A 22,535-nucleotide genomic window follows, 5' to 3' on the forward strand; every position below is an offset into this window, starting at 1 on the left:
ATTATTATGTAGTATATTTAACACCAAAACAAATTTATATATATATAATGTATACATATTGAACATATACATATTTACTTTTCGCGTAGTTCTCAAAAAAGGCGCGATATCACTCCTTTTTCCACCACGTGGACAATTTGTAATTAAACAAGCGTAACTCAGGAAAATCAGACTCGCAAAAATGATAAACTGCTTTAACATCCTGAGGAAATTCTGTCGACTATTGCACGAGATAGTGTACCAATGATCGAAAAAACACTACTGTGCTTGAAGAGCTCCGTCGATTATTTATATCTCATTGAATCTTCGTACTTAAAATTCTTGTCGAGTATTTTTGGAGATATTGCCACTCTTAATACAGCACTCTAAAGATTATGGAAATTCTATCTCTATGCAAGAAGAATAAATATCTAACATAATGCTATTCTTTGTTGTGGAAGCTATACTTTCTACCCCTTTCTTTCTTTATACAATAAAATTTGAATGAAAAATAAATGTGAAATAAATTAGAAAAATATTATTTTCTAAAGTAAAATATAAATATTTTAATTTTTGTTACATAAGATTTTTAAATATTACAGGTAAATTATTATAGAAGTAAAAAGATCTCTGATGTCATCGAAGGCGAGAGCGAGAATGAGTAAAGAGCAAGCAGGGGAAAACGTATCGTCAAAGTTCTGAAGTCTCTTACGTTAAAAAAATTAATTTAATAATATAATTAAGTGAATGAGAAAGTTTAATTTTCTCATCAATCTCAAAATAAACCGTGTATAAAATTGTGCATACAATGTAGCGATCAGATGCAGACGGTGAATACGCTTAACGTTACAAATGCTTCGAAAGCGTTTCAGCAATTATAAAAAAAAATCTTTGTTCTTTTTATTTTGATCAATCAAATGATATAAAGTATTTGTAATACCAAGTGAAATGCAACATCTGTCGCAACATTTGTTGTTTTAACGTTTGTGTGAGCGTGATCTAGAATCTAGACTAATGCAATTCTCTGATGTAACATTTTTTCAGATTTACTAAATTGGGCTTGCATATTAGTGTTATTTAAAATAAATAATTTATTGATTTAATTTTTCTTGATACAAATACGTTCTAATCGACATATATTTTTGTTGATATTTTTAAAATTTTGCTTGCTTTGATTTTTATATTGTAACTTATATTGTTATTTATTTACTTACAGATACTGGCTGATGTTTAGACATATGATGGCCGTTGCAGAAATTCGATGAAATTTGACACCAAAATTTGAAATTTGAGTGATAAGTATATTAATATTCTCAAAATATTTTTTATTATCTTGTGTTGCAAGTAATTGCAATTGTTTATTTGTAACCATGGCTATACATTTTATTACTTTCTTTTAGAAGAACAGAAAACAGAGAAACTTGTATTTTTTAGAAAAATTTAAAATATTTTAACATAAATTAGTGAAAGATTTTAAAGCACGTTACAATATTGTCGTTCCAATGTATTAATTAATTAATATTTAAACAAATTTATTTTATATTTGTTGATTAAATTAATGCTGCTAATTAAGTAAATTAAATTAATACATAAGAAAACATTTTATATTGCTATAATATAAAAGAAAAGAATATTTAAAGCTATATTATTTATTTAATTTTTTTTTCTATCTTTTTTGTCTTTAATCATCATAAATTTTTTTTTTTTTACAAGTTACTTCTTCTTTATTATTGCTTTATACAATAATAAAAATCATCCTATAAACATTGATCGCTTTTTATAATCGTGTCTATAACATAACTACAATAAGCGTAATACAAATCGAGCTTGATTCTAGAATCTAATGCCAGATTTATTCTCTAATGCTCTTTATGCAAATTTTATGATCAAAAATAAGATTAAAAAACGCATTTTCGTGAGATGTTGCACTTTCGATTGTTTAGATAAAATGGGATATCTTTGATATATTATTTGGAATAATGTAATAGATTATTAGATGGTGAACGGGAGAAAATTGTATAATTTTTAACATACATAGCTTGACACTTGTATGATTAAAATTCCCGAATTTTGTGTAATAAACTTTACAATTAATTTCCTATAGTAGTTATATAACATATAAGTCATTTCTTTCTGCTATGCCGTGTATTGAAACAGAAACGCGGATGGCGTGCGAATGGGTATTAATCTTTGATCGCCATAGCGATTCATCACGATATAATAATCGCGTCCGTTAATATTATGTTTCTTTCCTGGAACGAGATCGTATATAGGAATATTCTGATGCAGTGGTCGCGGACTTATTTTTTGCAAGTTGGTCCGTTTGTCGAGCGAATTCTTCATAGTGTACACCAACTGCGGGGTCACAGATTCCTTCGATTTTCGTTTCCACCTACAGCAGAGCGTGTGAACGCACCATCTGCCAGTCCTTTTCCTTCGTTTATAAATGTTTATCGTCCATTCGAGGATGAAGATTATCGCCGCGATTATATAACCAGCGGCCACTATCTTGAAGGTCAGAGACAGATCGGAAAATGACAGTTGTCTTTCGTTGGACCGAAGATCCAATGGGCATGTTTGCGCCAGCGGTAGATTCATTTGTTTTTCACGCTTTATTATACCGGCTTCCACTAAAGCCATCAATCTAAAATATATGTTTTATTTATTGAGAGGCATTAATTGAATCACATTGTTAAGAAAAAAAAATATTTCAATAAATTTGTGTTAAATTATACGAATTATTTGACCAGATCAAGAAGTTTGTATAAATTTTCCGTCATGAAAATTCGATGCTTACTGTTTATTGAATAATTTCTCCAAGGTAGAATTTAAAGGAAAGGCGAATGCTCTACTGGTAACGAGGATCGTACTGGGCATAATGACGTATGTACATCTTTCCTGATGTAACATATGTTTGCGCGTTTTATTAATGTAATTCGCGAATATTAGGCTTTGGAGGTAATGAGTGTCCCCGAGAAACAATCTGTCTACAGATTAATACATATATCATATTTTTATTTAGTACTACTATTAAATTACTATTACTAGTATATGTATACATACTATTACTAATATTAACGCACACTTCGAAATTTAGAGCAATACTTACTTTTTTCTACAGCGTTGAAAATGGATTTAACCGGATACTCGTACGATGTAATATAGTAGCCTTTCCATTGTACAGTGTTTAACAAACTCAAATCGTCCGTAACACCCTGAAAATATTTAAGATGTAAAAACGTTTAGTTAACTATATGTTTAAAGAATATTTCACTAGTTATATGCTGTAACAAAAAAATGCTCGTAGCAAATTTTATAAGTTTTAAGTCGCAAAAAAGAAACAAAAAAAACGTAACGTTATGTTATCGATTATGAAGATTGGATACAAATTTGCAAAAAGACTTACTTGATGAAGTAGGAAATCAATAGTGCGTCCTTTGTAAGTGGCCCATTGGTAACCTTTGCGCACTATATCCTCTAAGTTGTTGATTGGCAAGGTAAATTGTGGTTTTGTGAGGAACGCGGTAAGATTCGCCGTATAAAAGGACGTTAGTATTAAGATGAATAACCACCATGTGGCGAAAAGAATTCGCGTCGAGTCTGTAATCAGCATGGATTTATTTTGATAACATAAGATAATAATATTATGTAAGAAAAGCATATGTATATATAGATATTTATATATATATTATTACAATATATTTGTCGGTTTTATATTATTATGAAAATGTAATATATGCTGATAATAATCGTATAAAAAGTATACAAGAGTTAAACGACGAATATGTGCAAATGCACATTAACATTATAAAATAGAATTGTCGTGCACGCAAATGAGTCATAACTCCTAAGAGAATACAGATACATACAAATGACGTAGTAATTAAGATCTTTTTATTTAAATGCTCGTAGTAGTCGCATACCTGTAGTCGCAATTATACTCGTTCCTTGTTTCAACAAGGAACTGTACACAAACCATACGCAAGCAAACAAGCCATAATTCTCAGAGTCAGGGTTTTTCCATAATTTCGCTCTAAAAGATATTGATAATATCAAGAATAGTTGTGTCAAAATATGTTTTTTTGCTTGTTCTTCATAACTCTTGACGAACCTAAGCTTGGCAAAAATGTAGATTACGGGTCCTACGAAAAGCACCGCGATGAGTACCAATAGCCAAACAGTTGTGTCGAATGGTGCGAGCAGTCCTGAACCGGTTGCCGATTCTTGAGGTCGTTTCATCAACACCGTCATCTCGCTTTGGTCCAAAGGTATGCTGAATGTGCAATACTTGCGTAATTCCGGTAAAATAGGTAAAAAAGCCACCGCCATGTCCACTTTCTGTACAAATGGGAATTTATATTTTTGTTTTTCGACAATTTAGATATTAATATTGTTTATTCAAGTAATTTTATTAAGGAAAATTTAATTTACATTTGATTATGCATGGAGAAGATAGTTAAGAATAATTCCCTAATCAATTATGACAAAGAGTACCTTACCTTTTCGTAGAGTAAACCTAGTATTCCACTTCGATCATTGCCTAGTATCTGCTGCTTAGGCGGTATAATAGTATATGAGAAATTTAATTTGGAACTAAGCAGTTCGAGCAAGTAAAACGCGTAACCTTTTCCCACCCACGTTCCATTCTCTTGCACTAACCCCGAAAACGGCATGTCCTATAACAATAGTCGCAATCGATGTTACGTAGCTTAGGATAAATATAAAATTGCGATTCTTATCAAATGTATAACAATGGTTATATTTAACATTAAAAATAAAGATGAAAATTTTTCAAAATTCTGCGAGATAAAATTTAACGAATGTTAAATATAACATTTGTTATTTCATATAAGACCCGTAATTATCTTTTATTATTGTCTAATATTATCTCATGTATTATCAAATATTATTCTAAAAAGGTAGGCGTGTATACTCTCCTGTACCACTACATATGATATCAAATGCCACAATAGCGCTTAGACGCTCTGAACGTTATTTTAATTATTATTTTTGCACGTTTGTTATTACAATGTCATGATCCGAGCACGATTAATTGCATATGCTCTCGCTTAAATGTTTGTACATTTTAACGTTTGATATCGACCTGCACGAATACGTTAATATAAGATTACAAGATGCGCGACATGTCGCGAAATACACATTCATATATACCCTTTCCCCCGGCAAACCTTATTACTAGCCACGAGACTCACGTAATATAACAGTTCTAATAGCATGCTTAGTTACTCGATTAGCGCTCTTTGTTTACCACGGCACGCAAAACACGCGATGCCATCAGGAAGGTACACTATTCAACTTCTGATTATATGAGACTTTTAGAGAAATTAGAAACTTAAATATATTTAATACTCAACAGAAATCACAAATCTCGAAATTTTCGAAAAATGTATTAGATCATCTTTAAAGTTAGCTGCATATATTGTACAATCGGCGCGATAATTATTTTTTAATTCTTTTTGTGTACTGAATATTCTAAATATTATTGTCTGTTAACATTTCATCATAGAAAATTTTAAATTATAGGAATATGATGTAGATAAATTTTAACGCGCATATTTAAAAAAAAAGATGTTGATAAATGAAAATTATGTAATTGTGATTGATATCATTATTATCTATTCTTGTTTTTTTTTTTACAATTAAAGTGTCTCATTTCTTGCACCATATTCTGTCCTGCTATAATTAATTTTCTTTTAAACTTTATCGCATTTATGTATTATTTAGCATGACTGTACTAGTTAAAAAAAACAATAATGTAGTTAGAATAAAGGAAGCATAGAATGATGCACTTCCACAGTAAAATTAGCTCTCAATGTTAGAGGATAGAATTTATGTGCAAGGTGAGAGACGATTTTACGTCGTGTGTTTTTGTAATTCTAGGTTTTTCACATCGTCAATATAGAAAAGTAGGACGATTTGTCAGTGATCAATAAATCATGTGACGGATTGTCACTTGAAATATGACATAGTGATAGATCCTTTTTTCATAAATAGTTTTTTCTATATATTATTCAGTATAATTTTTCTTTAATATGCGAGATATGCGTGTGTGGGCATTAAATAAAGTTTGAAAAAGAATTAATTAATGTTTACCTGATTAATCTACTTTTTATTTTCTCAATACGTATTATAATAAGTAAGATTTTGAAAAAAGACACAAGGGGGTTATCCAGTGTAATTCTTTTTTTGACAAGCGAAGTACTTACGCAGGTGGACATAAATTAATATTTAAAAAAAAATTAATTAATATTTATTTAATTAATCTCTATTTTTTATTTTCTTAATATTGTAATAATTAAGATTGTAGAGAAGAGACATTCAAAAAGATAAATTTTTAATATCGATAATTGTATGGTTAATAAGAATCTTATACTTAACAAATACATAAATGCAGTCAATAATCATCGTAAAAGAAATACATAGGCTATTTTTTTATTGTGTAATAAAGATGTAATATATATTTTCTGTTGGAAATGTCATATTGTGACATTTGCGCCATATTCTTATCGTGCATTACGAAATGACATCGTACAGATGTGCACTTAATGCGCCATCATGTATGAAGGGCGTAATAAAATAAAATATTCTATAATAAACTTACATGTAATATATTCGCACTATCAAAATGATAATCACTTGCCAATTCGTAACTAGAATTATTATTATTATTATTAGAATATTTAATTTTGGATCAATTCTTGATTTCAATAATGTAAGTTTTGTGTATTAAAATAATTTGCGTATAAATTAAAGTTTATAATTAGATACATGGCAAAATAACTGCCACATACGCTGATTAAAAGTAAATTGCACTTAAATATTTTTTTAGTTAGTAAACTAGAAAGTGTGACACTATTTTATAATTTTTGTTCGGAGAATGTTGATAAGTTTCGTCAAAGTATATAAATGACGTTATGTCTGTCTCTATTATATCAAAAAACGCTATTTTCCTTTGATATAATTAAATATCATTTTGATTCCGCGTAAAGTAAATAGCAAAAGTTTACTTATTTATTATTAACTTTATTACTCTAATTATACGGATTCCGATATATATATATATATATATATATATATATATATAATTATCTATATATCACGAAATATTGATGTAAACAATGGCAAGAACAAGAATTTTGTAATTAATCATATACAATTTTCTTTTTTCTCAAAAATTAAATACGTTTTATTATAAATGTTACTTGTTTCTAATCATACATAATTATAACAATTAAACTTACATTCCATGACGTTATTTTCATTTCTGCAGGTATTATTGGTTCCATAGAGCTTTGTTCGTTAGTCGTCGTAACATCTGAAAACATAATATTGACTTTCATAAAATTAAGGATAATGATACGTCGAACTGCATGAAATGTGTCTTTCCAGTTTTTAGTCAAGCTTTAATCATTTTACTTTTTAAATATATTTAATTCTTAGTTTTAACGTTAAAATATTATTACACAAACAAAAAATAAATTCTGTATTTAATTATATTTATTTTATTATAATTTATTGTTAAAAAAAAAAAGATATTCTTGTAAAACTTTTTATTTGTTATCGACTTAACTTCCATATCTTTATATTTAATCTATTTTTTTACGTGTATATCTTTAACATATTTGAATGAGAAATTATAATAAATAATTTATATATATATATATATATATATATATATATATATATATATATATAAATTTCAACAAATATTAATTAAATATAATTATTTCATTGACAAAAAGCTTACTTTGCCCGTAGATGCTGTGGCAAAAAGTCGCGAGTATAAACGTGTCAAGTAAAAACTGTTGGAAGTTGTGCATTCTTCAACGATGTATCCGCACTACATTTTATTCATTTTATAACTTGATCAGCAAATCTTCTCATGCATTTCCCATAATCGGAAATGCTTTGTATAATGTGGCATAACCAGCAGCCAGGTGAATCGATACTGACACTTGTCTAGTCATTCTGACTTGAACGACAGCAATATAGTGACGAGCCGTTTCATGTCAGCGTGTCACGCGACTGTTGAAGGTGTTCGTTAAAGAGGGGAAAAGGCCTAACAGAAAACCACGATGATGTTCTATACGCGCGGGCGCCGTTAACCCTCTAATACATCCAAGTAGTTATCTTGTCAGAGATTCTATTAATTTACAGAGGTTGATGAATTGTTCTTTTTCATTGAAATCTACATCATTACTTTGATTTCGTTGATTGTGAAAATCAGGTATGATAATTGATAATCAGGTGATTACAAGTCTTTTTTACGTTTATTTATTTCTTTTCACTGATGTAGTAATCGATGAAATTATATCTTGCGTCTATGTTTGTGACAAGTAGAAAAATTCGATAATTCTATGCTATGTTTTCCAAGATTATTGTTACATTTGTTATCATTGTTAAAATTATACATTTTGTATTTTTTTTTTCAATATAGTCAAATATGACTATATATCTTCTTTTTTTATATGAAATTGATTAATAGATATCTTTCTCTCAAGATCTTTAGTATGTGAGTAATAGATAGATATCTATTGAGATGTGGATAAAAAAGAAAGGGATAGAGGTTTCTTCAGTATCTATGATTATGATATTGAGTGATTGATTGATAGTATTAAATATGATGAGACAAATAGACACGTGTATCATTTTCATGTGTCACGCAAGTTGTAACTCTAATATTTTACACAATACATATATCTATCGCAGTCTTGTGCTTTAACTTTCTAACTTTGTAAAATTTGTCTGATCCGATCTCCGGGCGATAAGAACGAAACAGACAATTTTATGTGGATCTATTTCTTTTATTAATCATTCTTTATTTCAAGATTCCATTATCAAGCATAGAAGAGGAATCTTAGAGATAATTAACAATAGTTATAAATATTTTTTTTCCAATATTTCTAATGCTTACATTAGAGTAATATAAAGCAATTAGCAATAGAGCGAGAGACATTTGCATATATGATATTTCATAGATAAATCGAAAGATTAATGTTTGCGAACGGGATGTAAAGTTCTCATGCAAGTGTACTGTTATATCAGTCATGAAGGTTATTGCGTTAGAAGATATATATGCGATCAATATATGTACCATTAGTAACATTAAGCAAATAATCATGTGAATCATCTGTCAGAGGAAATTAATAGTGATATTATTAATAGGACGTGCACATATACCGGCGTGTAAAAGTCTAACGTCAACTAGAATTAAGATCATTGAGATTAATCATCCTTGTTCTATTGAATGTTACGGAAATAAAACGAGGTGTGGGTGTGATCGAGAAAAAAAGAGAACAGTTCTTCTTGGGAACGATTTTCATTGTTCATCGTTAAATTGAAGTACATCTCAATATACAAATCACATCTCCTGTTTCCTACATATATATAATATATAGTACTATATATCGCCGCTCCTCTCGCCGGAGCACCTGATTTGTCTCTCGTTCGCAGTCGCAGCAGCAAAAAGCACCACCGCGTTTCCGCACAGGATCGAGCGACTTGTCAGGATTGAGACACAAAACAAATAGCATAAATAGTCTATCGATAAATAATACGGATATAAAAAACGGATATTCGCTTACGCTCCGGATAGATTTTACACAAATTTTATTTCATTTTGCATTGATCGCACACTGAATATCCTTTTCTATACAATCTCGGTAAAATTATTCGTCTAATTTTTTTTTTTTTTTACACATCCGTATGTCTCTCGTGATATCGATTGATCGATATAAGTGTGATTACTTTATTGTACGTTGTAAACTTTATCCCTTACCGTTTATATCTGATTTCGCTATTTCATCGTGTGTCTCAACCCTTACTTGTTTCCGTATTATATTACAATCATCGCATGAGGGAGATTGCCAAAATGAAACGGGGACAGATGGGAGTGTAAAGAAAATAGCACGCGAGAAACGCGGTCGAAATGTACTGAAGCAAGCTCGACAGCAACATTAGCGATACAGATCACATCTCATTATAACGATGACAAGGGATGACGAGAGAATGAGAAATGATAAAAATGATCATAACGGCGCTAACGCGGCAAATAGGACTAATCTCGAGATGATGAATATGATAAACGTGATTACGATGACTCTCATCTAATCAATAACTTATGACCTTGGCGGTTATCATCATCTTGTCGCATTATTCACTGAGAGATCCAACGGCGAGTAGGCGAGAAGCGCGCATGGAAATGATATTATGATTATAACGAAAATTCGGTGACTTTCTAAATTCGAAAGATATCAAATAATTAATCTTAGTCGAGATTAGAAAAACTAAATTTTAAAGAATAAAGTCAATTTTTTTGATTTTCTTTTTTTATTATTCCTTTAAAAAAGTCAAAATCATTTATAAAATGTTGATTAAAAATTATTAAAGCGCTTTTTGTAAAAATTATAAAAATTGGATAAAGAAAATGTACTCTTTTTTTTTTCGAATTTGCATGTTACCGAATTTCCCTCACGAATCGTGACGAGACGGATTACGTCAAATTATTCGGGATTAGCGATTCGCTGTTTACAGCTTTACCTACGATACAGATTCAGTTAATCGCGCAGGAGAAGCATTAAAATAACTCTTCGGTGATGACAATATATAATTCGGAATGGTACGTGCTCTTATGCTAGATGTGCGTGACGAGATTAATGGCATGCGATTTAGAGATCACTCAATACGTCACAAAAGTTAACATTATTTCAGTGAAAGAACAAAACGATATTATTATAAAACTTCTCGAACAAATGATCGGCGAGTGTAGTTTTTCGATTCACGGTGTGCCTCCCTAATTTATCCCAATTTCTCTTCCTTTACAACAATATACTATATTTCACGGTAAATATTTTCTCTTATTCGTCATTCTTTTCTGTCGCCCGATTAAACCTAAATCGATCATCAAATAATCATAAAATTTTTTCGTAATTTCGGCTTATATCGTTTTACTAATATATATTGTCTCATTAAAATTATTTTTTACTGCACAGCTTGAAGTACCCAAGTTAGTCAAAAATATTCATTTGGATCGCCTTGCAAAGTGTCAATCGATCTTGCTCACATATTTCACTACAAGCGATACATCGATTTACATAATCTGAGCTTCCCGATCGTTTTGCGCGAGCGCACTCTACCTTGGTCCTTCCCTCGAAAATAGGATACATAATTATTGAGTATACATGTTCTATAAAGAAGAGAATAATATCACCATATGCGCGCGCGCAGAGAGTATAATCGTGGAGTGCTCATTGAAATTTGTCACAGCCTCTGGCAGATTAAAAATAACTGATTAAAAATAAGCTACAGAGTAAAATAGTAAACACGACATCCGTTCATGATGATGATCCTTTTCACGTTTCGCGTTGCTTAACGGATTTCGAGTTTGGTATTAAAAAAGAGAAGGAATTATTACAAGAAATTAATGGCTATCGAGCTATTTCTTCTGCGCTTCGTCGTCAGAAATCACCATGCGAATTGAGACTATATCCCCCGATAATTACGACAAATCTTTCAACGCTTAGCTCACGAGCAGGACATTTGACAACGATGCACGCGTATGTAGAGTCGTCGAAATGTAAAATGTGTACGCAAAAACCCTTGTCGATCAAAATGAGAAAGGTGCAATTACTCGTGTATATAAGAATCGCTTACGCGCGTCATTCGATGCTACTCAACGGAAAAAAAAAACAGACTAAAAAATACAGTCCAATATTTAAGTCCAAGATTAATTTCGTGGCAAGCATGAAGTCGCGTGATATCGTCGACAGGTGCTTTTTTTACTTTTCATATATGTCGCACGATGATCGCCAGTATAATTATATGAGATGACACGCTAGATATATACGTGGTATCTACAGATCGCGATTGGTTTCTTGCCTTTTTTTCACGTTGATTCTCTTTACCAATTTAACTTTCGCAGACTGATTCACAAAATATGAGCATTGATGCTGTTTGTTTCGATCGTAAAAAATATATGATAAATATCGCGTACAATTATAAGTTGTATGCTGTATAAATATTTAATTTCACTGCAATTTGACGTCTTTTCGAGAAATCGTTAATCTTTTCTTTTACACTTTTGGATTGTGTATCATAGCTTATCTGTAAACCGTGATTCAAAGCTCTTGATCAATGTGCACATTTATAGCGAAAGGATTATATTTATAGAAGCAAAATGAAATTTAGACCATAATATCTCTGGTTCAATTTATTATATTAAATTGTCAACAATTTAGGTAAAATAATTTTGATTAGAATGTTGTTTTATACGTATAATGCAGTTAATTGTCAAACATTTCGAGAACTTTGCTTTAATTATTTCATGATCATAGAGTAAGCGAAGGAAGAGAGTTATGTCAAATATTCAAATAAATATCGGGGCTTACAAACTGAAGAAACTTAAATCCGACTAAATAGATTTTGTTTCTAAATTACCTATACAATAATTATGTTACTATATAATTATGATATATAAAAAGCATTCTCAATCACAAAAAAGTTATTATAATTTTAGACAAATATAGTTAATTTGAAGAACGTAAGATTTCTGGTGATTATATACTTCGTTTTTTAAGACTCTATGTCTCTTTCGAGTTTTGTCTTTTCTTCGCTGTCTCTTTGTCCTTAGAAAATCATGAAGAAAATAATACAATCCCGCACACGATCATGCGTTGAGAGAAATCAGTTTCTCCGCATAAAATTACATAAATGTATACATAATTATCACGAGTCAGTCTCCAGCATGAGCGATGATGCAACTGGTAAACTTTCCAAACATGTATTGCACATATGTGATGTGTGTGTGTGTGTGTATTTGTCTGTGTGTATGTCTGTATGTAAGTATATGGATATACGCGCGTGTGTCTAAGATTATTCGGTTGCATGGTGAACGAGCGGTAAAGCGGAGGTCAAAGGATTACCGGTTTCCGGACGCGCGCTTAGGGACCGCAATAGCTGGATAGTTCGCTTATCGTGCACGCATTAAGACAGCATTCCTCGTGGATACCATGCGATTCCCTTCGATAGCGTCTACCGGCGAACGGTCCATCCAGCATCCCCCGTGCTCTTGCTCGGGGTAGGAACGGGGGAAACTCGTAAGCCAACGGGTAATCGGCCATCTCCATTTCTGAAAGGAAAGCGTGAACTTTTATATCGATAACGTAAAAAGATCGTATTATTCTAAACATGCTCTATATATATATATATATATATATATATATATATATGCGTGCACCATCGATTTAACTGAACAATTTCTTCTCTCTTAAATATCTAGTTTTTAATTTATTATCGCTAAGAAAGTTTTGAGATTTTCGACAAAGCTCTCTTTACAATCATTTTCAAGATCGTACCTTGGGTGCGTACGTAGTCAAAGTTGATATCCCTGTGGCCGGTATTCGCTTCTTCCCGGGCTGTGAAAGGAATCAAAATAGAATATTGTTGTTTAAAAATCTCAAAACTTTCTTAGCGATAATAAATTAGAAAAGGCATACATACATACATACAATTAATTCTAATTTATATGAAAAGTAAGATAAATTTTTTTTAATATTTTAAATGAATTACAAATATAATATGTCAGTAAAAATCAATTAATCTTAACAGAGAGAGTTTGAGATCCAACTTGATAGCACACGCACACACGAAATGCTAATCCTATATATCATATTTGATATAAAAACGCGTTGGTTTTGATTGGCACGGTTCGAACATTTTAGAAAAAAATAGTGGATCTTTATATTTGCATGTCATACAAGACATATTATTTGACGTAAATGACCAGAATTTGCTTTCCACGATTGTCAATAAATCGTACAGGTACATCTAGATTTCGATGTCAGATTATATAGATCTATTTGACCGATTAAGCTCTGCGATAAATCGTTTTATGTATCCGAAAATGTTTTATGTAAATTTTCGATGTAAATTCTCACATTTGTTTTTGATGAAAATGCTAATTGAACCAGAGAATAAAAATATTACTGAAAAATGTAATGCCTCTAATTATTGGCGTATTTAAGAGTTGACAATTATGAAGAGTGCCTCTGTTGATTTAGATGATTCCGCTCGAAAATACGTAATGCAAGCTTACATGCATTATTCATCGGCGACAAAGTGGCGATTACTTGGTTAATTGTGGGCACAGAGATTGATCGTATGCTTAATCGCCTTTCGTATAATATCGTGCTCGAGGAGCTATTAAGAAATTGTCGGGTCTAAAGCAAAAATTCTCTCATAATTGGAAGCAACTCGTAGCCTGTAACGTTCACTTAAAGTTGTATTTAAAATGAACATTTTAAATTACTAACTGACCTCATTCTTATATTGAGCCGTTCAATTATAAACTCAGAACAAATTAAACGTTATTTGTATTTTCAAACGGTTTGTTTTATATATTCATGCAATTGATATTATAATTATTAAATGTATCTTAAATTGTAAAATATTTAATGGATATTTTTATACATTTAAATAAATCTTGCGATAACCAAACATATATTTGATAATTTGGCATTTGGACGACGGGATTATCTCGGTAGTTCCATTATTAGTTCCATTATGAAATATTCGCCGTACCATCACGGGTGATGTTAATCGGGAAAGAAGGAATGCGAACAGCATTAATATTAATGACCAAATCGTTGCATTACAAAGGCAAATTTTGTAACGGAGAGACTGCCATCGTGCGTGCGCCAGAAATCTTCCTGAATATTTATCTCTCATATTTAATTCTTCCTCTCTCTATTATTAACTTTCTAAATATTATTGACATGATTGTATGCGCGCAAAATCATTGCATCGATAAATTCGAGAATGCAGCTTTCGCAAATCATTTATATAATGATCAAAGTGGAAAGTTGTCAATAATGAATATTTCATATTCCTTAAAATTATCTCTTTTTTATGATTTCTAATAACAGAATAGATGTGTGTGTGTGTGTGTGTGTGTGTGTTCGTCTGTGCTGTATCAATATATTATGTTAATAAGAATAGTTCAATTTTTTCCTTTGACATTTATAATCTATGAATACCAATTAAAACAATATAATTAAGATTTATATTTTCCTATTTATCATGTGAAATATGATTGAACATTAACAATGAGACACATGAAATAATCTATAAAAAAGTTGCTGATTAAACTGTCGCTTTCAGCTATAATTATGAGTGTTAAAATCTGATAAAGAAAAAATTGCGGATATTTAGGAACAAATACATTACTTAACATTGTTACAGAAACAGGCAAATTTAGTCTTTGTTCATTAATGATCCATTACCGGTATATGTATCCTATCCGTCACTTGATATCGATGTCGGAAACGAGGAAAAAAAATATTTTTCGTTATCGATTAGCTTTTATACTCACCTTGACCACTCTTTTTAAACATAGAATTGTACACGCCATCACAGATTATCTGTAGAGCATTAGAAAGCTTCTTGCCGCAATATTTTTGCGGCACGCTCATGGTGGGTCGTTTCGGATTAAATTGGGGATAACCGTCCGCTTGTGCGTTTCCTGATTCGGTTGCAAGGAACGCAATGGCGATCATTAGGGTCACAAGCACGTTCAATCGATTTGCGGACATCTGAAAATAACCATTTTCATTTAATTATGCAAACGTATACACGAGACTGGATGTCATTTTTCATATTTATTATTTTAATTTTGTTGTAATTACTTTTGAATAAAAAATTAAACTCAAAAAATTAAATTATGATAACTTAAGAAAATCAAAAGGAAGGAATATATTATATTTATATCAGGAAAATATAACTTTTGTTTATGTTGGAAACGATTTTAAGAAAGAAAAAACAGATTATAAAACGTAAGTAAATAATGTGTTAATTAGAAATGAGTGGAAATTGTGGACAACGATCATTTATCGGTGTCATCGCGCAGCCTTCGACTAAACGATTAAAAATGAAGTTATCTGGAACACTCGCGGGCCGGATTGTTTACTAAAATAATGCCTCATTATATATGCATATATTGGCGTATATGTAATGTTTAGACTCTTTATTCGACACATCAGCACAGAGATATTTATTTAGACATATTTTTCTAACTGTCTATGTAGGTGACACGATGCCGTTTAAGCGTAGAAATGGACGCCACTCATCGTCTAAGAAACCTCAATGTTGCCTCTGTTTACGTATCGGGTTTAATTAAATGCGGGTATATAGTGCCGCGGCATTCCAGCGATAGGGTGTGCCTCTATTTTTAGATATCTCTCATTTAAATATAAATCTCGCAACGCAAGAAAAAGAGAGACAGATCGCGTATTTTCGTTCGCGCGTGTCATGCAATCACGTCGCGACGGGAATCTTCTCCGATAGAATAAGAAAAAGAGAAGAGGCTTTTCTGTGTGCTTTGTCCATGATAGCGACCTTTGGTCACACGTTAAGCGCCAGTATAATTATGTTACATCGCAATCAAGTGGAAACCGATACGCGGAGGTCCTCTTATTATTTTACGGTATCGCACGTGCATGTTCATTTCGTGTCTCTTCAGATAATTTCGGAGACATTCAATATATGTATTTTATCGAATGTTCGATTATGTTTGTGAAACAACATTGTTTCAAACAAACAAATAATTGCATGTAGATTGTATTTTGAAGAGATACAAAAGTTTTACAGTGCACAGGCATCTGTACGCAAATACAAATTCTAGTAATTTAAAATAATATTTAAATTTGCTTGTGATAGGTTAATGATACTTGTGCATTTACTTCAAAAATGTAGCCTCCCAATAATGATACCCTATGTGATTGAATTACAACCATGTTGACTTGTTTTGCAGGCTACATTATATTCGATTAGTCACGTTATCAACGAAAATGAAAATCAGGCCATGAGTTTAGTACGAAAACATAATGTAATACATTTAGATAACAATAATTAACGCGTACATTTTTTACAATGTCCAAAATTTTAAAACAAACAAAGTGTTATTGATGTATGATGGTATTTAAAAAATGAATTATCTAGAATAAATTCGAAAAAAAAAAAAAAAATTGATGTTATGTCGATAATTTGTATAAGGAGATAGACATGTATACATATATGTTATTTCTGTTGAATTTGAAAGTAAAAACTCTTCTTTTAACAAAAATGTCGAGAAAGATCAATAATTGAGCTTTGAATTAAAATGTCTTTTGAATTAATGAATGAATAATTCTTTATTATATAAATATCCTTTCAAAGTTTATTTCGCAGAGAGAAAATTTTCATTTCCAATAGCTTACAATTAAATAATAACAATTATCAGTGTCTCGATATTTTCACTACTAAAAATCGATTCTAAATATGCTTTTGATACAATATTGTCATTTGTATATCGGTATTCTTTTTAATCTTGACAATGTTGGTCTAGTTTTAATTTATATAAGTTTCCGTCAAAAATATAATGCACTTTTATTTTGACGTTTCAAGATTGATGGAACTTATTCGCGATCGATTCGCAAATGTCATATCATTAGGTTTGCCAGAGTCATTGCCGCAGCAGACACATTGATTTGCCTCTTTTAAAATAAGTAACGCGAATATAGGGCAGACCACTTCTATTTCCGGCGCATCGAGGCGATAGAAATTAGCGTTCAACATCAAGCAATAACTGAAAGAAACGACGCATGTTGATGTTGAATTATCTAACATTATTTATCTTTTCCTCGCGATTAGTAGCGCTGAAAACACGCATACATTTGCAATTCGAAAGAAGCATTATTGCGCCGATGAATTGATTGAACTATTTAATTATATTCACGCTTATAAAACTTTGAATATGGAAATAGGATTTCAAACTGGATCAATACTTTGCCTTTAAAATTGGCGAATTAATTTTTATATAAGTTATTTGTAATATCTACTTTAAAATTTCTTTCTCATGTATACTTTAAGATTATAAAAATTTTGCATTCTGGTACACAAATCTTTTTTAAATATCCAAAACAGCAATTCATCTGTAATCCTTCTTTGTCCGTATGAAAGGAACTGCGCGATTTTTTGCATGATTCACTTTTGTCGGTCTGAAAAAGATCGCACGTCTCTCAAGCGGCAAAATATAGAACCCGGACGAGGTAAATAACTATGTTTGTGTTTTGCGAACGCGAACAACCGAGACTCGTGATATCTCACCGCGAAAATGATAAGCGCGATCGCAAGCCGTCGACACGTCGTGGGCGCAAAACAAATAAAAATGTATCGGCCTCATTTATCGACGATAATTAGTCCGTACATGGTATATGATATCCCGTTATTCTAAATATCCCATATCAATGCGGTAATCCAATTTGGGAGCGAGGCATTATATAATTTCTAAGAAGACTAGCTTAATTTAAAACTAATTTCCTTTTTATAGAGGGGAATGGAAAGTCAGGAGAGGAGAGTGGGAGATGGAAAATCTTTCGGAACGGATAAATTTAAGATATTATCTTTTATTATAGATTTAAGATATTATCTAATGCACTTTCTCGCGCGCACTCGTTTTTTTGAATATTACAATTTTGTCAATTCAGATCGACTAATAATTTACCGATTTCTTTGAATTCGCATTATTTTGCGCATGAAGTGAGATATCAGGCCGTATCGCACCGCTTCAATTTCCCATAAAATGAGATTGAACAACAATTATACGTATCGATAATAACGTGTATGCCGTTCATTGGCTTCTCGTCTGGCGCCTTCAATGATTGTAAACAGAGTACCGAACTACATAGATTCTCCCGTTCTCGAGAAGAGACGCATTTCACGATAGCGAAAAGTCCCGTAAATTGAAAAGAGGACTCGTTTGTCTTGATCGCTTTCCCTTTCCTCCATCAATCTGGAGCTATTCTCTTTTGATCTCTTTTCCTCTCTCTCTCTCTCTCTCTCTCTCTCTCTCTCTATCTCTCTCTTGTCTGCTGTCTCTCGCAAGACTGGTGCACTTCTATTTTTGTCTTCGTCTTTTCTCTTATTATTATCTGCGAAGTACCGCCGACAGACACCACGAGTAACAATGTATAAACACGTGTATATAACACTCGGAAAGATACTAAACGAGCTGTACTTATACGCACTTATGAGAAAACGCGCTTACGTCCGATCGAGTGCGAATCGGCCAGGGGTGATCGACTTTTCCGATTAGAGCGCGATCGCGTAGGCAAGGGAACTTTCCCGCTTTCTCGCGACTATGCAGACAGGTGCGAAAAAGAATAGTTGAAAAATCCTGAGGTTCTAAATCGCCTCGATCGCGCCGTTTTGTAATCAAACCGCATGAATTTCTCGATTAATTTTACGAAAGTCTAATTAAAAAAAAAATTATACATTTCATAATGCAACAAATGCAATTTTTGACGTGTGCATTCATTATCTTTAATTGATTTGTTATTTGTTGTGTATATACAATTCCCTATATAAATAACGATATTTTGTAAGTAAATTAATGAATATAAATGTAACATAAACTGATCATTGACTGCGATCACTATTGTTGATTATTTCGGCATTATTCTATATAGAAATCATATTTTATTCGGATATTTTATATAAATAAAAAAACAGGGAGGAAAAATTATGATATAAGAGACCGATGAAGAATCATCAGCATCATTCTATTGTGTGAATTATGAATGATAAAAACTTATTTTGATTTAATCTCGTCGGAGTTCGTCTATAACATATGTGCAATTCTGCTGATTTAGAGAACTATACGTATATATCATAATTTATATATTTTAAAAAAATCTATCCAGTCTGATCGAATACAATCACAATTGCCAGAACGAAAAATATATGTAAATATTTTAAAAATAAGTTTTTAAGAAAGACTAATAATATTTAATAAACTAATCGCATAGTTCTGTCTTGAAATTAAAAACAAAGATAAAAGATCACCTCTTATCGAAATACTTTTCCGATATTACTAAACGTGTAATCAACGTGATTGTAATTAATTAAACACATTTCCGTAATATACAGAATTCTATGCAATTCTATGCAGCATATCGATTAACGATAGTATACATTTACATATTATAAATCATGCGTGAAATGTAAGTAATGGAAAAAGTGTTCTCGCGTACTTTTTATGCGTATCTCAGCAATTACGAAGAAAGATCAACGATACTAGGAGATTAAGAATTAACTATCAAAGTCATGAAGATTAATTTAATTTTAATGACGCAATACTCGCGTTAATTTCTCCGTAATCGGCGCCGCGTAATTCGGGCTGACGCATAATTTGAAGAAATGAGCTGAAGCAACGAGGCACTTTTAAGAGGCAGATGCACTCTCTAATAATACAATTGCAGGGTACACGAGCACCAAGCATGTTGCGCTCATGTGCATCAATTAGAGCAGGTCTCATATAATATTTGAAACGGTTATGCATTACAAGAATTAGTGGCAGCCGCTTGTACTCGAATAATTTGAGATAATTTGCTCTTTCTTGCGATAATTAAAAATTTTAAAGTTTTAAAATGTGTTTTGGAAGAGATAAAACAGATAAGTCGATATATATTCAGACAAGTCTACGTTAAGCTAAAATATCTTACTCAGTTTTATTATCAAATGCACGAGCACAAAGTTGACTTATTTTCAACAAATATTAAGCCGTTATCTCAAATTGAAGTAAAATAAAAACAACACTGGATATTTAACGCGATAAATTTAACTCAAAGAGATATCGAAAATTTACAATCAGAATAATAATTTTATATATATACTTGAATAGAGTCTTTATAGGTACAGTATATTTCAATGAAGCATTATTTTATATTGCGCCAGTTGTAAGTCCATCCACAGATAGGAGCTGTGTCAGATATATCAATTTTCCCATAATAGTTAAATTTAATTGCAGGAATAAAAAATATGTTTTCTATTTTTTTTTTTTTTTTTCATTTCAAAAACCAGAAAAATTAAATACTAGAATTGAGTAATAAAATGAGCATATGTATCGAACGGATCTATCTTCAGCTCTCACGGAAGAGAGAGTATTCTTTTTCTCGGATATTATAATTAGTTTTTACGCAGAAGAGAGCACACATCTTTCCGATAAGAACGACATTAAAGGCAAAAGGAGCTGACAGGATGCGAGAGACTTACTGAGTACGGTGAGGTAAAACACGGATCACAAGGACGATTTCTCTATCACACGGGGTAGTATCACAGTCTGGTACTTTTTCTCGGACAACGCCGGACAATGTCGCGGACGCAGTAGGTGAGATGTAATCACGATGACGATCGCAATGACGATAGCGTGGCTGGTTTCTCTCATGGGGAAACGATCATGAAATATTCCGTAGACGATAACGGACCACCGTTTCGAGACAATGCTGGCTTCTCGGCAAAATCAACCCTTCCCACTGTCTGGGATGCATTGATGCCCGTCCACGAGCACTTTGTGCGTCTTTTTCTTCTCCTCGTTTTTCTTTATTTTCTATCCCGAAAGTAATTGCAATCGATCGATCGATAGCAGAGGACCCGTCCGTGATTGTCCCGGACGCCAAAGCGTCGTGCGACTCTTGTGTATCTGGATTCTTTGGTTCTCCAGATCCACACCGATCTCGCAGGCTCGTCGGAGCTAAAGCTGACACAATGTACACTAGTTAATATTCTTAGCTCGGTATTTAGGTTTCGTGGATCACAGCCGTGTACTTTTCCTCTCTCCCGGAATTTTTTCTCCGACGAAAATATCCCCGATGCAGTTGCGCGTTCTTTATTTTAGTGAGATCCTCGGGTATATCTCGTTCGATTCAGGTTTGATCCTTCGTTAATGATCTTGTTATGCCTCGAACCGAAGGATCTCTCTTTGCAGCCTGATAGAATCGGCAGGTGGTAATCGATGACGCGGGCACAGATCCGATGCTTCTCTTTGAGAAGATCGACGAGGCACGTCTGGACCGCTCGGTCGCCGACGAGCGTCTCAGGCTCTTCCAACTGGGAACGTGCGGTCACGTTTCTGACAATGCCAGCCTGATTGACCGCAATTGTCACGAAGACCTGTCCCCTGAGAGAGGTTCGGTTCTCCGTCTCGGTAGAAGGTTGCTGATGAACTAGTATAAGGTGGCTCGTATCATCCCTCTTTCTCTCTCTCTCTCTCTCTCTCTCTCTCTTTCTTTCTTCTCCCGTGCTTGCTGTCCTTTAAGTGTGGTCGGGGGATAGCAAGAAAGAAAGTAAACAGATTGAGGAGGGAGAGTGACGAGTGAGGGAAACAATCGGTCTCAAGAAGAGCGACGTGTCTTATTTCTGTATTCTGTCGAAGATCGAATGCAGATCACACATCATCGTTTAACCGTTAATTGGGTGACGTGAGTGCTTAAAGATTGGCACTGCGTGTAATCTGCTTGATCGAATTATATTTAAGGTATAGTTAATACATTAACATCTTTCTTTCATTGTCGTATATACAAAAATGAATAAGAAAGCATATATATGATACATGTATATTGCAATAGAAAAATCTCCATATATATATACATAAGAAAATTTCATATCTCGTTGCTCGATAAAGATATCAAGCTGGTTATTATCGTGCAAAAGAAATAATCACTAGT

General features: G+C 32.3%; 2 protein-coding genes across 4 annotated transcripts; both read right to left on the reverse strand.

The window, feature by feature from the left end:
• Positions 1-1,723: 1,723 nt before the first annotated feature.
• On the reverse strand, positions 1,724-13,010 carry Ir76b (Ionotropic receptor 76b). 3 transcript variants are annotated; one of them, XM_070304706.1, is made up of 9 exons: positions 12,921-13,010; positions 7,242-7,315; positions 4,479-4,655; positions 4,091-4,317; positions 3,903-4,012; positions 3,386-3,579; positions 3,089-3,194; positions 2,777-2,966; positions 1,724-2,623 (listed from the first exon to the last, which is right to left on the reverse strand). In XM_070304706.1, the coding sequence occupies exons 2-9, from the start codon at positions 7,284-7,286 to the stop codon at positions 2,116-2,118; spliced, it is 1,557 nt and encodes a 518-aa protein (XP_070160807.1). In that variant the 5' UTR covers positions 7,287-7,315; positions 12,921-13,010; the 3' UTR covers positions 1,724-2,115. The 3 variants fall into 3 exon arrangements, with proteins under 3 accessions (XP_070160807.1, XP_070160806.1, XP_070160808.1); XM_070304705.1 differs by lacking the exon at positions 12,921-13,010 and adding an exon at positions 7,748-7,969; XM_070304707.1 differs by lacking the exons at positions 1,724-2,623; positions 12,921-13,010 and adding an exon at positions 7,748-7,969 and having other exon boundaries at positions 2,844-2,962.
• On the reverse strand, positions 9,110-22,006 carry LOC138938019 (insulin-like peptide 2). Its single transcript, XM_070304708.1, is given in 5 exon segments — positions 9,110-13,126; positions 13,353-13,412; positions 15,368-15,587; positions 21,085-21,120; positions 21,122-22,006. Coding segments are annotated over 5 exon segments (639 nt in total). The 5' UTR covers positions 21,257-22,006; the 3' UTR covers positions 9,110-12,938.
• Between the last annotated feature and the right edge of the window lie 529 nt (positions 22,007-22,535).

This window comes from Polyergus mexicanus, unplaced genomic scaffold (genome assembly GCF_030449975.1).
Source record: "Polyergus mexicanus isolate NDT 795.1 unplaced genomic scaffold, iyPolMexi1.0 SCAF_12, whole genome shotgun sequence".
Taxonomy (NCBI): domain Eukaryota; kingdom Metazoa; phylum Arthropoda; class Insecta; order Hymenoptera; family Formicidae; genus Polyergus; species Polyergus mexicanus.